Raw genomic sequence first — 22569 nt, 5'->3', positions numbered from 1 at the left:
GCCAGTCTGCACGGACAACCTCGTCTACTCCTGTGGTTTTAAATAGCTAGTCTATTCTTCAGCCAGACTTATTTCTTGAACTTCGTGTTCATTGGTTCAGCGGGATGTCTCACAGGCACCTCAAACGTCACGTGAATGAAATTAGGGTTCCCAAAGCCAGCGAATGGCACCAGCCAGTCCACAAGCCTGAGTCATGGCATTCCTCCTGCATCTTCCCTGCTCACCACCACCGGTTGTTCTCCCCTCAGAGAGGTTATCCCTTCCCCTCTCTCAGGTCCTCCCTGCCCCGTTTCCTGAGGCTGCTGTCCAGGCTCAAGCCCTCGTTGTAGCCAACCTAGGCAGTTGGGGGGGTATGCCAGCTGCTTTCTGATGCTAGCTCTTCTAGCCCATCACCCACACCTCTACCTCGATCACGTTTGAAAACACAAATGTAACCCTGTCAGGTCTTTAAACCTTTAGTGTTTCCCCTTCGTTTCCTAAATAAATGACAAATCTTTGGCATGCCGTTTAAGAGCCTGCATCATTCACAGCAGTCTTCTTTTCCAAGAGCTTAACTTTTGGAGTCAGAGCTACTGGGATTGGTCTCTTGGCTCTGCTGCTTAGCGTATCCATATATCACTGGACAGATTGCTTCACCTTGCTAAGCCTTAGTTTCCTTGTATGTCAAATGAGGATTATAATATCTACCTCACAAGGGTTTTGCGAAGCTCAACTTAGTACCTGGCACATAGTAACTGCTGAATAAATACTAATAATGACTCTCACCCCTTGCACTCAAACTCAGTGCTGTACCTATTTTGTTCATTTCTAAACAAGTTATACTTTTTTTCCCTTTGTGCTTTGTTATGCAGTTCTCCCTGTCTAGGATGCAGTTGTCTGCATTTCTTTCCCTGGTAAACTCCCACGTTTAGGCCAATTGAAGAAGAATCATCCTTCCCACTTCTGTCATTCTTCCCACCTCTGACCCTGCCCCTCCCCCATAATATTTTCAATTATTCTCTCTAGTGTTTTACATATCTATTACAGTTGTCCATCAGTATCCTCAGGGAATTGGTTCCAGGACCAACCTTGGATGCCAAAATCTGCGGACGCTCAAGTCCCTTATACAAAATGGCATAGTATTTGCACATAACCTACACACATCCTCCTGTGTACTTTAAATCATCTCTAGATTACTTATAATACCTAATACAATGTAAGTAGTTGTTATATTGTATTACTTAGGGAACAATGACAAGAAAAATTCTGTACGTGTTCAGTACAGACACAAACATGGTAGGCCTTTCCATCCCCTGTTGGTTTAATCTGAGGATGCAGATACCCAGGGCCCACTGTACTGTTTTAACAGTCATCCATTGTAAAGATAATAGTAGCTACCATTTATTGAATTTATTGATTTCCTGACACCAGAAGTTTTCCTTTTTCTTTGAGGCTTGGTAGTTGTGATCCAGAAATGAGATCAGAAATACTGGTGTGCATTTAAAAATATGCATATAAAATAAATGGGAGAATGTATGAGACAAAAAAGGCAGGAAAAGATGCAAGAACATTTTTAGGTAGATGATTGTATTTGTTAGGAGAATGATTAGAAAAGAGTGAATGAATAATTAAAGGATGTTAAACAGTCAGTTGCCTCAGATGTTCCTTTGTGCTATACACTTTATTTGGGTTTATTAACTTAGTTAAAAGATTGTCACAAAGGGCCATCTGAGGCAGTCTTTTATTAACCTCTTTCCTCTCCAGATTGAATGTATGGGAAAGCCTGATCATTAAGTGTTTTGAAGTATCATTCCCCAAAACTGTTATATCTAAAAGGTGTTTTCCTTCTTGATATTTTTAGAAGATGACCATGCTAATAGCCAGCTGTCAATTATGATTTTAAAAAAAAGATTTTCTTAATCTTTTCTGCTTTCCTTTAATTATGCTACACCTGTATTGTACAGTTAAATGTGAGTTGTGACTAATAAACTTTTGTCTTCAGTGTACCTAGATTCTAAATATTATTGGTGTTTTACTTGTTCTAGAAAATTATTGATTTAATTGCATTTTCCCACTAGAATGGGTGGATACAGTGTGGGAACTGGACTTCACAGAGACTGAACCTTTGGATCCCAGCATAGAAGCAGAGATCATAGAGACTGGATTGAATGCATTCACAAAACTCTATGAAAGTCTTTCCCCCTTTGCTACTGAAGAACATGGATCTACAGAGGTAAAAAAAGAAAAAAACCAAGCTTGCCATCCTCTAGGTGTTAGAAGTAGATGAAAGTCATTATTATAATCTAAAGCTTAGCCTTTTTATTTTTTTATTGAGATAACATTAGTTTTTAACATTGTGGAAGTTTCAGGTACACAACTTTACACTTCAATGTCTGTGTACACTACAACATGATCACCACCAAAAGTCTAGTTTCCATCCATCACCATATCATTGACCCCTTCACTCATTTCACCCTCCCCACAGTCCCTCCCCTGTATCCACCAGTCTGTTCTCTGTATCTATGAGTTTGCTTTTGTTTTGTTTGTTCATTTGTTTTGTTTTTTTAATATTCCACATATGAGTGTGCAGTTCATAAAGAGTATGATAAGAGGAGCATAAAGAATGTGGTTCATTTGTTGGAATATCCTAATATCTTTCCTCCAAAAGTTTCAGGGTATTAATCTGTGATTTTTTTCACCTCATGACCACTTTTTATAATAGCGTAGTAAGGAAAAAGAATAAAAGCCAAAACAAGGAAGAAAACCAGATGAACCAAATAAGGAAAGAAGGCCAAGGACAATGCAATAACAATTCAGGCATGCCTTAACTTTAAGAAAATCTGAGTATTAAACTGAGAAGTGATTAGTTAAAGTACAAATAGAACAGAGTTCCTTTGAATATTGCGTCCTACCTAGTATATTTATTAATATTTAGATCATTAACTATTAACTGCTGTTAAAAAAACTGAAAGGCTATGGGCCAGCCCAGTGGTGCAAGCGGTTAAGTGCACGTGCTCCGCTGCAGCAGCCCAGGGTTCGCCGGTTCGGATCCCAGGCATGCACCAATGCACGACTTGTCAGGCCATGCTGTGGTGGCATCCCATATAAAGTGGAGGAAGATGGGCATGGATGTTAGCCCACGACCAGTCTTCCTCAGCAAAAAGAGGAGGATTGGCAGATGTTAGCTCAGGGCCAATCTTCCTCGCAAAAAAAAAAAAAAAAACTTAAGGGCTAGAAAGCAGAATAAAAAATGCTTAGATATTAACATCTCTGAAAAATTTAAATTAACAAAAATATTTCAGTTACAAGTTTCACATAGCTAATCAAAAATTAAATCACCTAGTTAAACATTCATTACGCATAATGCCGAGTACTGCATTAAGTACCTTAGAAGATGAAGTGATGATTAAGATACAGAGCCTCTCCCTACATCAAGGACGTTCCCAGTGAGGGAGGGTGGAGAATTAAGCACTGGCTCTTAGAGCTCCCACTCACATTTCACTGGCCAAAGCAAGCCCAGTGACCACATCCAACTGCAGGGTGCCACCATGAGTCTGGAGGGAGAGCTGGAAATATTTGCCAACCATATTGTAAAAACTGCTCTAAGGGAAGTTAGATACCATCTAATAGGGGTGTGAAAAAGGGAGAATGGTAAGATTGGGAAGGTTCCAGAAAGAAAGTAGCTGGAGACAAGTCTTCACAAAGGGATAGAATGTTGACTAGCAGAAATTAAGGTCCTAGGGCATTCCTTGGGAAGGAACAGCACCATGGGACTACGCAGAGAATGTTAGAGAGAATTGTGAGTAGTGTATTGCAGGTGGCATACAGGATTTTAAGAATGTGTGGTAGAATACAGGACAGCCAGACTGAGAATAGAGCATGGGTAGCTTTAATGGGGTTCTTTTGTCCTAGCCGCTAGCTCTAGGAGGAAGAGGTTCTGGTGAGCAAGAGACTAAGTAACATGAATAGATCTGTTTTAGGACAAATGTTCTTGACCATAGATGGACTGAAGTAGGAAGAAATTATACACAGGAGATCCCTTGGGAGATTATTTTGCTCATCTAGGTTTTATGAGTTGTGGCGTGGTCTGGAGTTATGGTTGTGGGAATTGGGAAGGAGGACTAAAAACTAGGGACATTTTTTGAGGTAGAATTAATAGGGCTTTGTGAACTTAGCGAGCCTTTATCAAATCTGTAAGACATGGTGTAAAGTGATATATTGACCGCTGTTGAATAGGAGGTGAGAGAGGAAAGTGTCGAAGATCACCCGGATTTCAAAGCTAGGGGATGAGGATATTGTGAACCGAGGTGGGGAATAAGGAGAAAGAGCAAGGTCAAGTGGAAAATTATGAGTTCAGTTTTAGGCTTATGAAGATACTGTCAGAAGATCCTCAGGGAGCTGTAATCGGCAGTTAGAAATGGGGATCGGAAGTCCAGGAGAGAAGTTCGGATTCAGCAACATAGACAGGAGAGCCCTCCAAGTCCAGGTGGTGGCTGGAGTGCAGCGATGAGATCAGGGAGGAGCGAAGACCACAGGACAGAGCTGAGAAAGCTGGCTGAAGGCGACCTGAGGAGGAGCGGCAGCAGTGTGGGGAGCACTGACCAGAGGCTAGGAAGTGGCCCAGGTGTCACATGAGGCAGAGGAGATGGGCAGGCGGAGTCCTGAGACAGGCAGTTGGAGCAGAAGTGCTTGAATTGCCCTTGGTGACCTCCAGGGCCACAGTTACAGGTGAGTGGAGTGGAGTCGAAGTGGCACTAGGAATGAGCATGTAACTGCTGTCAAGGTAGGAGATGGTTTCTTCCAGAAGTTTCTTGGTAAAGAAAAGGAGAATGCTGAAAGGATTTTAAGTGATCCTTTCAGTAAGGTGGCACGTGCTGAGTGTGGCTAAGCCAAGGCATTACCTCCCACTTTCCCTGTCTTCAGGGAAGCAGGAAGTACAAGGTCTGATGTCTTGAAATTGTGTGGGCCTGTTTTTGAAGGTACTCCAAGGTAAACCATATTTAGTTCCTGCTGTGTTTGTTTATAGAAATAATCTATTTCCTCTTCATGTGTTTAGTGGGAGAAAGTATGGAACAGTGATAAAATTAGTAAAATTGTGGTTTATATTCTAGGGTTTATTTCCTTTCTTGTCTAGGCTACTTCTGAAATCTATTGAGGGAGAGACTTGCAGGTATTTCCTTTCCTGCTCCCATTGCCCATAGAACGTTTAAATTTAAACGAATTGCTCTGATTTCCTCACTTAGTAATTAGAGTGATAAATGAATCTGGGTACATTTAACATAGATGGCAGGATAATTCGTCTGAGTAATCACAATATAGCGTGTCCCAAAAGTCTTAGTGTAGTTTTTAGCTCTAATAATTTCAGAAATATATATGCTTCAAACTTACCCAATAACTTTTTTGAAAGTTTATTTAAATTTCTTGTATACTTATTTATATTAGTAATTGTGAATAATATTTAATTTTTTGTCTCAGTCCCTTTGAAGATGGCAAACGTTTATAATTAGGAGCCAAGCTGATCTATTTCTTGTTTTTGTAAGGCACTAAGTACTTACAAAAATCAAAGAATAGGAGATTTTTCATTTTTCTAATTAATGGCTTTTACGACTTACCCCCTCCCTCCAGAGCATTTGGACCTTCTTCGTTGAGAACAATATTTCTCACAGTGCACTGGTGGCATTGTTCTATCACTTTGTTCAAACAGTCCATAAGAAAACCGTCAGTGTGCAGCATCGAGAATATGGCCTTCATGCCGCTGGGCTTTATTTTCTGCTGCTGGAAGTACCAGGTATGTATATTTGATATGATCGGACAGGTCTTTTGTCGTTTGTAGTTTTTCTCTGTTTTGAACTCTTATACTTTGTTTCCTCACTTATAAAATGGGGGCAGTGGTAGCCCATCTCATCAAGTTGTTCTGAGGATGAAATGAGGGTAATTTCATGAAGCTTGTGGCATGTTGTAGGTGTTGAAGAAATGTCTTTCCCATGTTTCTTTAAATGTGTTTGTTTTCTGATATTATGCTGTGTCTAACCTAATGCAAATAATCTGGGAGGGGTAAGGCTGGAGGGGGAATGCTTCCAAGCTACAGGAGCTCTCCCTCACCCCCACCTAGCATAAAATTCTGATATTGCTCGCTCTTCTCCTGACTCCCTGTCCAGAGTGAGAACTGCTATGGGGAGTCATTGTGTTATCTGTCTGCTGTGTGGGTGTGGAAAAGTGGGTAAAACCATTCTAATAAAGAAAGCGTTCGAATAGCTAGTGATTACTTCGTGGAGGAAAGGAGTCCATTTATGAGCACTGTTCCACTTTGTTGTCAGAGCACTTAGGTGGCTGTTCCTCCTCTGAGCAGTGAAGGAGTCCCTTCTCCTCCCTCCCTTAAACCCAAGGCAAGATAGGATGGAACATGGAGGGAGACACAGCTGGAGAACCCAAAGTTCGCAGGATTAGTCAGCTTTGCTGCTTGTCATTGTCTATATAAATGCGATTGTGATAAATGGTAGGATTTATTCCATATGATTTGGGAATTGGTAGAAAGATAGATAAAGCCTTGAACATTGATTTCTATTATTGTTAATGCTCCCATAATAACATTTTTTTTTTTTGTGAGGAAGATCAGCCCTGAGCTAACATCCATGCCAGTCCTCCTCTTTTTGCTGAGGAAGACCGGCCCTGAGCTAACATCTATTGCTAATCCTCCTCCTTTTTCTTCCCCTTTTCTCCCCAAAGCCCCAGTAGACAGTTGTACATCATGGTTGCACATCCCTCTAGTTGCTGTATGTGGGACGCCGCCTCAGCATGGCTGGACAAGCAGTGCGTCGGTGCACGCCCAGGATCTGAACCCAGGCTGCCAGTAGCAGAGCGCGCGCACTTAACCGCTAAGCCACAGGGCCGGCCCCCCCATAATGACTTTTGAAATAAGTTCCTAAAGAACTTAGTTGCCAAGCAGTATTTTAGTTATAACTGGGATCTCTCACAGAAAAGTGGTGGTTTTAGAAACGCAGTTTTACTCTTCTCTTTACTTGCTCGATGCGATTCCTCTGATTAAGGTTGAGATTCAGGCCAGGGGGAAGAAGTGGCTGTTATTAACTGTATGGCCACTTGCAGCTTTCAAGCAAGTCATATCTCCCTACCGATATCCTTCAGTTCTGAAATGTTTCTGGGTTATGGTTGGGATGCTGTTGATACTTAATATTCAGTCACAGTATGTTCTTTTTCAAGATTGTTTTAGTTATTGTGGGTCCTTTGTGTTTCCATATGAATTTTAGGATTTGCATGTCAATTTCTGCAAAAAAAAAGGCTGCTGGGATTTTGACAGGGATTACATTGAATCTGTAAATCAATTTGGGGAGTATTGCCATCTTAACAACATTGTCTTCCAATCCATGAACACAGGTTGTCTTTCCATTTACTTAGGTCTTCTTTAATTTGTTTCAATGCTATTTTGTAGTTTTCAGTGTGCAACTGTTACACTTCCTTGGTTAAATTTATTCTAAGTGTTTTATTCTTTTCTATGCTATTGCAGATAGCTGTTGTTTTCTTTATTTCATTTTTGGATTGTTTACTGGGAGTGTATAGAACTACAATTGATTTTTGAGTATTGATCTTGTACCCTGCAGCCTTGCTGAACTCATTTATTGGTTCTAGTAGGATTTTCTATATATAAGATCATGTCATCTGTGAATAGACATAATTTTACTTCTTCCTTTCCAGTCTACGTGCCTTTTATTTCTTTTTCTTGCCTAATTGCCCTGTTTAGGACCTCTAGTACAGTGCTGACTAGAAGTGGGGAGGTGGCATCTTGTCTTGTTCCTGATCTCAGGAGCAAAGCTTTCCGTCTTTCGCCCTTAAGTGTGATGTTCACTGTGAGTGTTTTGAGGATGGCCTTTATCAAGTTATTATACCTAGTTTGTAGAATGTTTTGTTATGAAGGGTTACTGGATTTTTTCATTTGCTTTTCTGCATCTATGAGGTGATCAGGTGGGTTTTGTTCTATTTTCTAATAATACAGTATATGACATTGATTTTCATATGTTAAACAGTTTTGCATGACCCTGGTGATAGTGTATAATCCTTTTTATATGTTGCCAGAGTTAATATTTTATTGAAGATTTTAGAGTCTATATTCGTAAGGGATATTATTTTTTTGAGAAGTCTTTGTCTGGTTTGGGTTTCAGGGGGATACCAGTCTCATAGAATGAGTTGGGTAATAGTCTCACCTCTTCTATATTTTGGAAGTTTGTGAAGAACTGGCTGTTTTTCTTCCTTAAATTTTTGGTGGAATTCACTAGTGAAGCCATCTGGGCTTGGAGTTTTCTTTGAAAGAAGTTCTTTGTAGAATCTGTAGTGATTTGTAGACTCTTTCATGCCTGATATTGATAATTTATATATATTTCTTCTTCATCAGTCTAGATAGAGGTTTATTAACTGTGTTGATCATTTCAAAGAGCCTATTTTGATGTTACTGATTATACTTTGTCCATTTCTCATTTCAGTGATTCGGTCTTATCTCTGTTATTGCCTTCCTTCTTACTTTGGTTTAATTTGTTCTCATTCTGATTTCTTAAGGTAGATGCTTAGATCTTTGTTCTCACATACTTTTATTTGTTTCTAATATAAATAATGTTACAAATTTCCCTCTATGGACTGCTTTATCTGCATTCCATAAATTTTGATGATTTGTTTTCATTATCATTCAGGCCAAAGCAATTTTCTAATTTTTCTTGTGATTTCTTCTTATACCTCTGAGTTAAGAGTGTATTTAATTTCCAAATATTTGAGGACTTTCCTGAAATCTTATTGTAATTGATTTCTATTTTAATTATGCTGAGATCGGAGCACATACTTTGTATGTTTATAATACTTTTAAATTACTGAGTTTTTGTTTTTGTTTAAATGGCCCAGCTTAGGGTCTGACTTGGTAAATCTTCTATTTGCACTTTAACAAACTGTGTATTCCGCCTTTGATGGATCTAGTATTCCATAAATATCAGTTAGGTCAAGGTGGTTGCTGGGGTTGTTCAAGTCTCTTATGTGATATTCTGTTTATTTGTTCTGTCAGTTACTGAGAGGGGAGTGTTGAAATCTCCCAAGTATAATTGTCAGTTTGTCTACTTCTCCTTTCAGTTCTATCCATCTTAACTTGAGGTATTTTGAAAGTCTGCTAGATACAAACATACTTATGATTGCATGTCTTCCTGATTAAGTGACCCTTTTGGTATTACATTATGTCCCTCTGTGTTGTTGTGATTGTGTTCCTGGTCCTGAAATCTGCTTTAATATTAAGATAGTCATTCTAGTAATCTTATGATTTGTCCTTGGTTGGCATATCCTTTCCCATGCTTTTATTTTTAACTTCTCTGTGTGTTTATATGTAAAGGGTGTGTTGTAGACTTCCTGTCATTGGATCATGCTTTTCATTCGGTCTTCTTTGCCCTTTTATTAGAATGTTTAGATAGTTTAGATAATTACACTTAATATAATTACCAATATGATTGGGTTCCTGCCATCTGGCTATTTATTTTCTGTTTGTCCCATCTGTTTTTTTGTACCATTTTTCCCTCTTCCTCCCTTTTTTTGGATTGAGCGTTTTTTAGTATCCTGTGTTAGCGCCTTTTTTGGCTTATTAACTATACTTCTTCACGTGTGTGTGTGTGTGTTTTAAGTGCTTGCTTTGGGTATACAACAAGTATACCCAGATAGGCTTTTAACAGTCTATCTTCAGATAATATTCTACTAATTTATAGATAGGATAAGAGCCTTAAAACAATATGCTTTCCTTTTTCCCCTCCGCTTTGTGTTATTGTAGTTACACATTTTATTTCTACATGTCATAAACCATACAATTCATTCTTAACATTTTTCTTTGAATTATCTTCTAAAGAATTTTTTGAAAAACAAAAAGAATGTATTTTATATTTATAATATTTCATCTCATATAATGCTCCTTTCAGCCTAAAGAACTTTCTTTGACTTTTCTTGTGGTACAGGTCTATTGCCCATCAACTCTCTTGGATTTTGATTGTATGAAAATGTCTTTATTTCACCTTTAAAAATGTTTTTGCTGAATAAAGAATTCTAGGTTGGCAGATTTTTTTCTTTCAATGCTCTTAAGGTGTTATTTCATTGTCTTCTGGCTTACATCATTTCTCATGAGAAGTCTGCGTGATTCTTATTGTTGTTCCTCTATATGTTTTGTGTCTTTTTTTTTTCCTGGCAACTTTGAAGATGTTCTCTATTACTTTGTTTCAGCAGTTTCATTAAATTGTCTACCTTTGGTGTGATTTTCTTTGTGTTTATCATGGTTTGGTTTATTGAGCTTCTTGGGTCTGTGGATGTATAGTTTTTAACAAATTTGGAGATTTTTCAGTCAGTATTTCTTTAAATATTTCCTTCCCTCCTTTTTCTGTGACTCCAATTACTCATATGTTAGACTACTTGATATTTTCTCACAGGTCACTGAGTCTTTATTAATTTTTTTGTTTCTGTGCTTCTGCTATTTCCTCGAGTTCATTTACCTTTGTTTCTGTAATGTCTAATCCACTGTTAATTAAGCTCATCCAGTGAATTTTTCTTTTTCAGATCAAGAAGTTCCATTTGATTCTTTAAAAATATTTTTCATCTCTGTCTTTGTTGCTATTGTTTTAATTCTTGAGCTTATTTGTAATACCTGCTTTAAGGGTCTTGTCTGCTAGTTCCATTATCCATCATTTCTTGGACTTTTTCTATTGACTGGTTGTTCTTCTCATCTTGGAGCATGTTTCCCTGCTTCCTAGCATGCCCAGTACTTTTTTACTGGGTGCTGGACATTTTTATGTCGAGTGACTTGATTTTGTTCTTTTTCTTTAAATAGTGTTCCAGTACGTTTTGATAGGCAGCTACTGGTAGGTTAACTTGACCCCTTAGGCTTGTTTTAAAGCTTTGTTAGGGCAGGTGTCAAGTAGCTTTTACAGAGCTAGTTTAGCCTGCTGTGAAGGCGTGTTTCTGTCTGAGGTCTCGACTGAATGTTCCGGGTGTTTAAAAGGTCTCTCCATGCTTGCTGACCAAACTCAAATTTGTCTCAGCCCTGTGTGAGCTCTGACAATTATTCATCTTCTAGATCCTTGGAAAGTGTTCCTCGCCCTCCTTCTTGGAGTTTTACCCCATGCGTGCGCAGCTGTTGTTTAGCCCTCTGCAGATTCTGGAGCTCTTTTTCTGTGTACCTTCCTCTCTCTAGTACTCTGCTGCATAAATTCCAGCCACCTCTGCCTTCCTGACCTGATTTCTGTATCCTCATCTTAGTAAGACCATCATCATGTGCTTGGGTTCACCATTTTTCTGCTGTTGCCCAGGAATTGCCTCAAAACACAAAACTGGGGCAATTTTAGGGTTTACCTCATTTGTTTCCCTTTTTTCAGGGATTGCTTTTCTATGCTGGCTGTTGTTCCATGTCTTAAAATGGTTATTTTATAAATTTTTGTCCAGTTTTATAGTTGTTTACGACAGGAGGACAAGTGTAAGACCAGTTACTCCCTCATGGCCAGATACGGAAATGTTATTTATTTCTGATCAGCATTGTTGTTCATCTCCTAAGGCTGAAGTTGAATGGTACTTTTTTGCTAAAGGATCATTGTTATTCAAAGTTAACAAAATGCCTGTTTTTGCTTTTTAATTTTTCATCTCTTGTTAGAGACATATTTCAAGACAATCAAATCTAACCTGCTTACTCTTTATTCTTTATGAATAGGCAGTGTAGCCAATCAAATATTCCACCCAGTGATGTTTGACAAATGTGTACAGATTCTAAAGAAGAGCTGGCCTCAGGAACCTAACTTTAATCGGAAAAGAAAGAAAGAACAGCCTAAGAACTCTCAGGCTAATCCGAGAGGGAATAGAAAAAGAGGAAAACCACCCAGGAAAGAGGATATTGAGGTAGGAAGTTAGGAAGTAAGTGGAATAATAAAACATCTGTACCAACATATGATTTTGACTTAAGAATTAACTTTGTATTAAAATATGGTTTTAGGCATCATGATTGTAACAAAAAGGTCCTAAAGTCTCATCAGCTATCCAATCTGACTTTCAGTTGCCTCTTGGGCTCCATATACTACTGAAAGTACTGCGTTGTCATCTTTCCAACCTCCCCGTCACCTCTCCCCAGCCTGGTTCCCAGGTGTGGTTGACAACATGCTAACAGGTGTATTTGCCACATTATCATGTTGTCATGAGAGTGGGTAGTTGACATATCCTGAAAACTCACGTCCATAAGAGCATAATGGAATAACATTAATTCCAAATTCTTATGTGATGAGGTAGGATGGTAGAGGTTCTTAATGTGAAAACTAAGAAACACAAGAATTCTCATTGACACAAAAATATAGAGCTAGAAACTGTTGTAACAGTCATTTAGTCCAGTAATTTACCCTTGTGGCTGAGGAGACCTGGAGCAGTCACAGGACCTGGTCAGAGTCATGTCACCTCAGCACCTGAGCAACCACCTGGAGTGTCACTGGACCTGGTTTGAGTAAATTGAAAACCATGGGACAAAGTGTTAGGCATTATTACACAGTCACCTATACATTTCTTCACAATCTAGATGGATGAAATTGTGGAAGAACAGGAAGATGAAGAGAATATTTGTTTTTCTGCCCGGGACCTTTGTCAAATTCGAAATGCCATCTTTCACCTTTTGAAGAATTTTTTAAGGCTTCTGCCCAAGTTTTCGCTAAAAGAAAAGCCACAGTGTGTACAAAATTGTATAGAGGTAAGTGAAAATTCCAAGAACCTTGGGGCAACCTCAAAGAGCATAGATGATGGCTAATACTTAATGAGTAGGGAAAATCAGGCCTTTTCTTGGTATCTGTTTTCCAGGTCTTTGTTGCATTAACTAATTTTGAACCAGTTCTTCATGAATTTCATGTTACACAAGCCAGGTGAGCCATTAAATCTTCTAATGCTAAAATCTAAATATAGTATAATAAATTTTGCTCCAGCAGAAGTATAAATGCCATTTTATCCTAATTGGCACACAGGTAGAATTTATTCATTTAAATAGAGCTTATAGGGTTAGGGACTATTCCAAGTAAACTTATATCCATTAACTAACCTTTGCCTTTTTTCTTTAGAAACCTTGACCAAGCAAAATACATACCAGAACTGGCCTATCATGGATTGTATTTGCTGTGCTCCCCAATTCATGGAGAAGGAAATACGGTAAAGGAGACAAAGATCTAATTTAGTTACTAGTTGAATAGAAAATGTGCAAATCATATAATGGAAAAACGTTAGAAACATTTGATGTAATGCCATTTTAATTTACTAGGTCATTTTCATGACCTTATATCATTTGTGTAATAAGAAGCATCACCATTTCTATTTGTTGCCCACTCTTGGTAACCAAACTTATAACCAAATACTAGGTGGCCACAGCAAATTATTGTTAGGTTTCAAACATATCCAGTGTGAATTAGGTAGGAAGAACAGATAAGCTACTGAACAGAGTGTTATTTTATAGAAATATTCCCCAAATTGTTCTAAAAAGAAGAATAGACAGTGATAGAATTTTCACGTTTCCCTTGGCAAGTCATGTGTGCTTCAGTATTTCTATTAGTGTTTGTATTATTTTAGTCAATAATTCTACAGAGATATTACTGGTTCTCATTCCTGGTTAGCGTTCATATGTAGATTTTGCCTCTCAAGTTTTCTTAACAGCATCACTTTTCAAAACACTGGAGTTAGAGTTATTCAAGCATTACAGTGTTACTAAACTTAGATGTCATTAATAAAGCAAGATTTTCCAAAAAATGTGATCAACCATGGTCATGGGGCTTTTGGTGGCTATGATATACTTCATTTCCAGGGGCAGTACCATGGTGGGTAAGAACAAGGTTTGGGGTACTTGGGGTTCTGCACATCTGGGCTCAAATTCTGGCCACCAGTTACTAGCTATGTATCCTTGTGTGAGTGACTCAGCCTTTCGAAAGCCTCAGCTTTCTCATCTGGACAAAAAGGATAAAAGGCAAATCTTCTCATGGATTTGTCAGCAGTGTTAAATGAAAGAATGCCTGTCAAATGCTGAGCACAATGCCTGTTGTTTAGAAAACATTCCATATTTTATAGTTTATTGTATCATTATCGTTTCTCTGTGCTTGAAATATGAATGTGATATAATTCACAGTAATGCTGTTAATTTCCAAGCCCTTTTTAACATTTTTAAAGATAAGATGGATAGGAAAATCTATCCTTTTTAGGTCCCCAGTGTCTCTAAAGACATAGTACTTTTTAATTGTGAAAGTATTGACTTGATGTTAAACAACGTTAGACCTTTAATTACTTGACTTTGGACAACTCGCCTTTGGAGTCTCTTTTATTATGTATAAAATGGAAATAATAATAATGTTATGTATAAAATGGAAAAGCCTTGCTTACCTCATGGAGTTGTGAGGTTTAAGATTAAATTTGGTAAAATCTAGTAATATATATGAAAGTGCTTAATGCAATATTGCCATATATTTGGTTTTCAGTAAATATTTACTGGATGAGTGAATTACTTAGTTAAGTAACATGAGATGATATATTGAAAGATGCTCTGTAAACTTCACGTAAATACAAGTGTAAAGTATTCTTCTTCCCCTTTTTCTGTAAGGGATTATCAGTAGCATTCTTTGCCATTTATAAGTGACAATTAATTCTCTATTTCTCCTAATATCTGGACTACAGTATAAGAGAGTGGGGAGAGAAACTAGATGATAGTCCTATCATTATCTATAATCAGTGTTTTCACACTGTGTACATTGTGTATTTATTGAATACCTGGTAATACATTCCTAGTGTTCAGCCAAAAACTGTGTCAACCTGGCTTCTCTTCAGACAGCTTGAAATGGTTTACTGTGGTCTGCATCACTATCTCCAAGGTCCTTGGATTTTCTGTCATGCCATAAACTGCATTTTCTTTTCTCTTCTAGGTTATCGGTTGTGTTTTCCATCAAATGCTAAATGTGATATTAATGTTAGAAGTAGGCGAAGGATCGCATCGTGCCCCCCTCACTATTACTTCACCAGTTATCAACAGTAGGAACCAGGCAGTCCAGTTTATCAGGTGAAGCACACACAGCTTGGATTTTTACTCTCTTTGTCATTCTCCTTAGTCTTCTGGGCCTTGTACCAACCGAGATTTCTGACACCTATGGAAACTAACACGTTTCTGGCCTGTTTGTGGTTTTGGGGGTCATAGTAAAGCACCTCATCGCTCATCTGGTTCTTGTGGTCTAGGTCACTGTTGGTAGCCTCTGCACTGGGGCACTGTCGAGGGGGTAAGGAATCTGCAGTTCTTGGGCCAGCACCAGCCTCCAACTCGATTCCCGCCAGCCTGTAAGGTCACCCTCTGAGGAATGACAAGAGCTCCTCCTCTGTTTTATCATCGTCTGCTTCAGTGTTTACCAGTCCAACGAGTCTGCCTCCTCCTCTTTCCCTTTCTGTTGCTTTCATCTCTGAGTCTGTTTCCTTTTGTCCCTTGCCACTTTTTCCTTGTGTCTTCTCACTTTTCTGTTCCCCTACCCCTACAGAAAATAATTACTAAAGGAAAGAATTAAGTTGATTTTTACTTCTTTAGCAATAATTGGTAGACTGATTTTCCTCTCATGAGTTGCTTAGCTTCACCTAAAAGTTCCGTGTCTCATCTTTATTGGGAAAGGTATATTTGCTGTGTCATTGGCTTTTCTTTCCCTCCTTTATTGAATATTTGGCATGCAGTGTGGTAGTGGAGAGACGTGGTAGGTATGTATATGAGAGTGTGTACGTACCTGGAAGTATACGCAGTATATAGTGTAGTTGGAGATGTGGGGTGTGGATGGTAGAATCCAAGTATAGGCTGTCATCTGATCATTGAGCAAATGTCTCTTGCTCAGGATTTTTTTAAACATTAAATAACTAAGATGTTTTAAATGGAAACACTTGCTTTGGTTCTTGCATGAGAGTTCATGATGTCGTCAATTGCAGTAATATTCATATAATGGTACAAATAAACATAGCCCTAAAAATGGGTCAAATCTGGGCATTATAATAATTTCTTCTTGGGCTAAAGTTTGGAGAGGTGCTGTTCCAAGTGCATTGAGGTAGTAGCATTTCACTGAGCTACCACAAGGTGGTGCTGTGTCTTAGTCTATTATTTACCACAAAAGGGTATATTTTAGAGTCTTACTATGAAATTTAGTAAGTAGTCAAGAGTCGTATGAAGATCACACATTTGCTCCTCCCCGACTGTAGGTATCTCCTCGGCAACAGCAACAGCTGTCTCAAACCACGCGTGGGAAGTGGTGAATGGTTTTCTGCTCTCACACTTTATATCTTTACTCTTTATTCACTGAAACACCGTTTGCAATATGGGGGTAAATTGTTGTTAATATTTAAAATTTATAAAATATAGGAGTAGTGGTTTTTGAGGGCAGAGTCAAGGAAAATTACTATTTTATTATAATTATAGGTGTATTATAAACAGAAGATGTGTTTCTTTTTTTTTTTTAAATAGCTCACTTGTGGAAGAACTAAAGGAAAGTATATTCCCAGTCCTTCGTATCTTACTCCAGCACATCTGTGCCAAGGTACCATTTGCATTAATAATAATAATAAAAGCATATAATACATATGAAGGTAAATGTGTGTGTTTGTGTGTATATTTGTTCTTGAAAATAAGTCTGTATTGTCACTAAGAGTAGTTTTATTTAATATATTCACTAGATGCTCCCCAAGACAGAGTGTTCTTTTGGGAAAAAAAAACCCTTTTTATTTTGGCAAATTTGAAACACACACAGAGATAGAATAGGGTGATAAGCACCCACAACAGTTTTTGTATCATTTATACCCGATAAGGTGTAACTCCCCCAACCATATGCACACTGAATTTTTTTTTGAAGCAAATTCCATCATATCCTTTCATATGTAAATATTTCATATACATCTCTAAAGGGTAAGAACTCTTTAAAAACATAACGACAAAATACTAACACACCTAAAAAATTACGCACTAATGCCTTAGTATCATCAAATATCCAGTCAATGTTCAAATTTCCATGATTGTCTCTTAAATTTTTATAGCAATTTGGACAGATGATTCTTAACTTGAACCCTAGAGGTCTATAAACTCTCTGAAATTATATGCTAAATTTGTATTTTTGAGGAGAGGGCTCATAGATTTCTTATAGGTTAGTTTTTAAAGGGGTCCAAAACCTAAAATTTGTTATTCATTTCTATAATATTTAAAGGTCCACTGAACTAGTGACATTCCCTTCTCTGCCACTAGTGTGACAACATGGGTTGTCATGGGTTGTCGCAGTTGTCCTGCAAGTGGACGTTGGCTGGACAGCTTCTCAATGTTTGTGTTTCAGGTAATAGATAAATCAGAGTATCGGACCTATGCAGCCCAGTCCCTGGTCCAGCTGCTCGGCAAACTTCCTTGTGGGGAATATGCCACATTCATTGCCTGGCTTTACAGATATTCACGAAGTTCCAAGGTAAGAGATGCATCTGCATAAAGTCTTGGTTCCTGGCTCTGCAACCTTGTAATGACAGCCAGGTCTGAAGACATAGGGGTCCTTGGTTTTTATTCCTATCTGATGGAGATTCTTATGATTTTGCTTCACCAGATCCCACACAGGGTTTTCACTCTCGATGTTGCCTTAGCTCTGTTAGAACTGCCTGAAAGAGAGGTGGATAACACTCTCTCCTTGGAGCAGCACAAGTTCTTAAAGCATAAGTTCTTGGTGCAGGAGATTATGTTTGACCGTTGTTTAGACAAGGCACCAACTGTCCGCAGCAAGGCGTTGTCCAGTTTTGCCCATTGCCTGGAGTCGTCTGTTACCACTGCATCAGAGAGCATGCTGGAACTTCTGATTAACAGTAAGTGTGGTGACCGCTGTCAAACAGAACTAGTCTCGTGCTGGTCGAGAAGTTGGGCTGCAAGTGAATCATTCTTTGTTGTGGCAAAATTAGGTATGATGTGATATACTTTTACCCTCATAAACCTATGTCAGTATATTTTATTGTTGAATAACTTTTTAAGTAGACAAGCCTGATCCATTTGAAAGGCCATTTTAAGGACTTCACATATGCATGTGTTAGAGGTGAGATTGTTGGCTGCCTCTGCTGTTAAATTTGCTTTGCTGAGTATTTGCTCTGTAGGCCTAATCTCCTTTCCAAATGCATACCCAAGGAGAATGGCGCTATTGTCAGCAGTTTAGGGTCTGCTTTGTCTTGAGGCCTAATTATCTTGATTTTGATTCTTCTGTGAGTATTTACTTAGGGTTTATGATACTATGACTTTTTTCCCTCTCATCTCTCTGCTATTTTTAGGTCCTACAATTTCAGGAACTGAGAGCCACCCTGGTACCTTACTGAGAAATCCATCAGGTAATGGGCCAATATATTTTCAAATAGGGAATAATTGTCTTTTTATTTAAAGGACTTGCTGGATATTTGAAATGTTTCTTCTATCTCCATATTTGTATGTTTTAATATTGTACTTTTTTTCTTCATCATTGAAATTCATTTCAGTAATGATATAGTAACTTAAATGTATAATATGCCATGCTTATATTATTAAAAAGTGTAACAAATTTATACCTTAATGACTGAGTGTTTTTTTGTTTATTATTTTTAAGGTTTTTCCTGTCAGAGGGAGACACTTAACCCTTCCAGAGGCTCAGGGGTGATCAATATGGACAACAGTGGTGAAACAGTTGGATCTAGGGGTATGTCAGCTTTTATCATTATCAGATGAGTAATAACTACTGGATTTCAGACACTTGTAAGTAGAGTTTTAAAACCTTTTTTTATGATTAATTCACCCTTAAGAATTGGAACATCTTTTTTTTCTTAAAAGTGGAGTAATTTCTATTTTATTTTATCTTTGGTGTCCTTGCACTACACTGTATTTTAAGATAAAGAATAACTACAGTCTACTTATCATGTCCTGAACTCTAGTATTTCTGTAACACATAAGAGAATATTAGCAAATATTCTATTTCCTTATAAAGACAATTGTTGTGAGCTCTTGGGATTGCTGACCAAAAAAGGACCAGTTACTAGGGAAAGTGCAGTAGAGATTAAATTTGTATTTGGAGAAAAGTCATCACAAAAAAGGGGAAAGGATGAAGAATACTATGGTACTCAATCTTGTTCCTGTTTTTGTTCCTCATTACTTTTTTCACCTGTGTTATCTCGACTCTGATTAAGCTATCCCAGAATCCACCTTTAATACATGGTAGGGAACTGTGAGTTCAAGCTTCCATTGAAAAAGGCAATGCAGCATTTAGATTATAATTTCTCTTCACCAACAGTATGAACCATTTTTTAATGGGGCATATGTATTGTATGGAATCGTTATGGAGTCCTCTCTCCCGAGGACTCCAGCACAGGATTCCGAACACAGTTGATGCCAGATCTCTTCCATTGACTTATTGAACCAGAATAATCTGGGATGGTTTAAGTGTCCGTGTGATTCAGGAGGGGAAAAACAAACCTGACTAGGTAGTGGACAGACCTGGACCTACTCTCAGAGCCTGTTTCTGTCTAGCTGTATGATCTTGAGAAAGACACTTTACTTCTAACATACTTCACTTGCTCCTTTTTCATCTATAATATGACATAGCATAAAATAGTGGGGGGAGCACTATATTAGAAATGAGAGGCATCCTGAGTTCTTTTACCAGTTCTCTTACTAAATAGCTGCATGACCTGAGACATGGAGGTCAACAAAACTATCTAATTGTCACTTTCTGATCCTAACACCTTCCCTGTCTTTCACAGAGGGCTGTTGTCAGAGTCTATGGAAATGATGTTTAGAGAAGTGATTTTAAAAGATAGATAGGTAGATAGGTAGGTAGATAGATAGAAGAGAGAAAAAGAATATGTGTGTAGAGGGTGAATTATATAGTTAGACTTATTAATATATTCTATAAATATTTATCTGATCTCTCCTAATCTGTGCTAGGCATTGTAGACACAGACTTTAATAAATCATAGTTCCATCTCTTAAGGAATAGTGAGAGAGACAGATATGTGTGTATATAAATTTTACATATATACATATTTATATCATATTTATATATATAAAATTATAATATTGTGAGATAGGTGCTGAGGTATATGTAAAGTGCCATGAGGATAATTACTTTTTATCCTTTCACCCTAAAAGATCAGCATAGAATCAGGTTTATATGACTAGATATTGGCATGTATTACTCAAATTGAATTCAGAGCAAGAACTCAACGTACATAAACAGCTTCCCTAAAATATTGTAAAGAAATTTAAAGTTGTATTGATTTAATGATGCTTCCAAATTATGTAAATGTAAGTGGAAAGTAAAAACATATATTCATTTGTACCTAATTCTGAATGAAATATTAAATTGATATATCACCTTATGGATGGCAAATATTTAATATCTTGGAATCTCTGAACTACATTATATTTGTATTGTGCTTTGTATTTTATAAAGAACTTTTAAATTCACCAACCTGTATGATTGCTACCATAACTTTACTGTCAAGTAGACAAGACCATTTTGTAGATGTGTAAAGATGGGGCCCAGGGGGAGGTGACTTACCCAGATCCCATCTGATGGCTGGCAGAACCAGGTGTAAAACTCCATTTTCCTGACTCAGTCCAGGTAGTTCTTTCCCATGCCCATGACCTCAGCCATCCTCCATTCATCACTGACTCTCATATCTGTGTCTTCAGTCCTCATCTTTCTCCTAAGATCCACATTTCTAATTACATTTGAAAGAATTCTACCTGCATATTCTGGCAATATACCAAACTCATTAGGACTCAAAGGGGGCTTTTGTCAGTTGATCCCATCACTTTTCTCCCAACTGCTGTTTCTATGTCCCGTTTAACGACTTTGCCATTTTCCTCATTTCTCATTTCTCCCTTTTATTCTCTTTTCTTAACTTATCACTGGCGAGGCCCTGTTGATTCAGTTTCAGCCGTGTCTCCCATGTCTCTCTTCTCTCTTCCATGCCCACTGTGATTTTCTCATACAGGCACAGTTGCAGTAATCTTTTCAGTGGTTTCCAGCCTTCAGCTTATTTTTTTATTGTTGAGGTAAAATTGACATCTAACATATTAGTTTGAGTTGTACAACATAATGATATGATATTTGTATATAATTTGTTTATCTTTTCAAAGAACCACCTTTTAGTTTCATTAATCTCTTTATTGTCTTTTTAGTCTCTATTTATTTCTGCTCTGATCTTTGTTATTTCCTTTGTCCTGCTAACTTTGGGCTTCATTTGTTCTTTTCTTGTTCCATCATGTGTAAAGTTAGTTTGTTTATTTGAGATTTTTCTTGTTTCTTGAGTTGGGCATTTATCACAATGAATTTCCCTTTTAGGACTGTTTTTACTGCATCCCATAAATTTTGGTATGTTGTATTTCCATTTTCGTTTGTCTCAAGGTATTTTTTTATTTCTTCATTGACCCATTGGTTGTTCAGTAGCATGTTGTTTAATCTCTACATATTTGTGAACTTTCTAGTTTTCTTCTTATGGTTGATTTCTAGTTTCATATCATTGTGATTGGAAAAGATGTTTGAGATGATTTCAGTCTTCTTAAATTTAAGGCTTGTTTTGTGACCTGACATATGATCTGTCCTGGAGAATGTTCCATGTGTGCTTGAGAAGAATTTGTATTCTGCTGCTTTTGGATGGGATGTTCTTTATGTATCTGTTAAGTCCCTCAGATCTAATGTGTCATTTAAGGCTGATGTTTTCTTATTGATTTTCTGTCTGGATGATCTATCTATTGATGTAAGTGGCATATTAAAGTCTCCTACTATTATTGTAGTGCTGTCTTTAAGTTTGTTAATATTTGCTTTATATGTTTACATGCTCCTGTGTTGGGTGCGTATTTACAAATGTTACATCCTCTTGTTGGATTGACCCTTTTATCATTGTATAATGCCTTTCTTTGTCTTTTATTACAGTGTTTGTTTTAAAATCTATTTTGCCTAATATAAGTATAGCTGCCCTAGCTTTCTTTGGTTTCCACTTGCATGGAACATCTTTGTCCATCCCCTTACTTTCAGTCTGTGTGTGTCCTTAGATCTGAAGTGAATCTCTTTGCAGGCAGCATATAGATGAGTCTTGTTTTTTAATCCCTTCAGCCACCCTGTGTCTTTTGATTGGAGAATTTAGTCCATTTACATTTAAAGTAATTATTGATAGGTATCTGCTTATTGCCATCTTGTTAATTGTTTTCTGGCTGTTTTGTAATTCTTCTTCCTTTCTTCTTTTCTCTCTTTCTCTGTCATTTGATGATTTTTGGTAGTGGTAAGCTTAGATTTCTCTCTCTTTATCTTTTGTATATATACTATAGGTTTTTGCTTTGTGGTTACCATGAGGCTTATGTAACACAACTTATATTTATAATAGTCTATTTTAAGTTGATAACAACTAAAGTTGAATGCCTTCTAAAGCTCCACATTTTTACTCCCCGCTCCTCACATTTGATGTTTTTATGTCACATTTGCATCCTTTTATCTTGTGTATCCCTTAAATAATTATTTTTACTGCTTTTGCTTTTTTGTTTTTTTTGGTTTTTTTTTGGTGAGGAAGATC

At 37.5% G+C, this 22569-nt stretch overlaps 1 protein-coding gene across 1 annotated transcript in view; it reads left to right on the top strand.

Annotated features, from left to right (window-relative positions):
• Positions 1-22569, top strand: part of NCAPD3 (non-SMC condensin II complex subunit D3) — a 70383-nt gene that overhangs the window by 408 nt on the left and 47406 nt on the right. Inside the window, exons 2-13 of the mRNA XM_004438493.3 lie at positions 2058-2212; positions 5605-5767; positions 11702-11886; positions 12551-12718; positions 12826-12887; positions 13080-13167; positions 14919-15052; positions 16481-16553; positions 17337-17462; positions 17595-17847; positions 18301-18357; positions 18609-18698. Of these exons, the coding sequence (XP_004438550.1) occupies positions 2058-2212; positions 5605-5767; positions 11702-11886; positions 12551-12718; positions 12826-12887; positions 13080-13167; positions 14919-15052; positions 16481-16553; positions 17337-17462; positions 17595-17847; positions 18301-18357; positions 18609-18698 (1554 nt within the window). The remainder of the gene's footprint in view (positions 1-2057; positions 2213-5604; positions 5768-11701; positions 11887-12550; positions 12719-12825; positions 12888-13079; positions 13168-14918; positions 15053-16480; positions 16554-17336; positions 17463-17594; positions 17848-18300; positions 18358-18608; positions 18699-22569) is intronic.

Source organism: Ceratotherium simum, chromosome 7 (assembly GCF_057802395.1).
Source record: "Ceratotherium simum simum isolate JZ-2026a chromosome 7, ASM5780239v1, whole genome shotgun sequence".
Classification (NCBI taxonomy): Eukaryota; Metazoa; Chordata; class Mammalia; order Perissodactyla; family Rhinocerotidae; genus Ceratotherium; species Ceratotherium simum.
The sequence above is the reverse complement of the archived record's forward strand: the minus strand, read 5'-3'. Positions and strand labels throughout refer to the sequence as shown.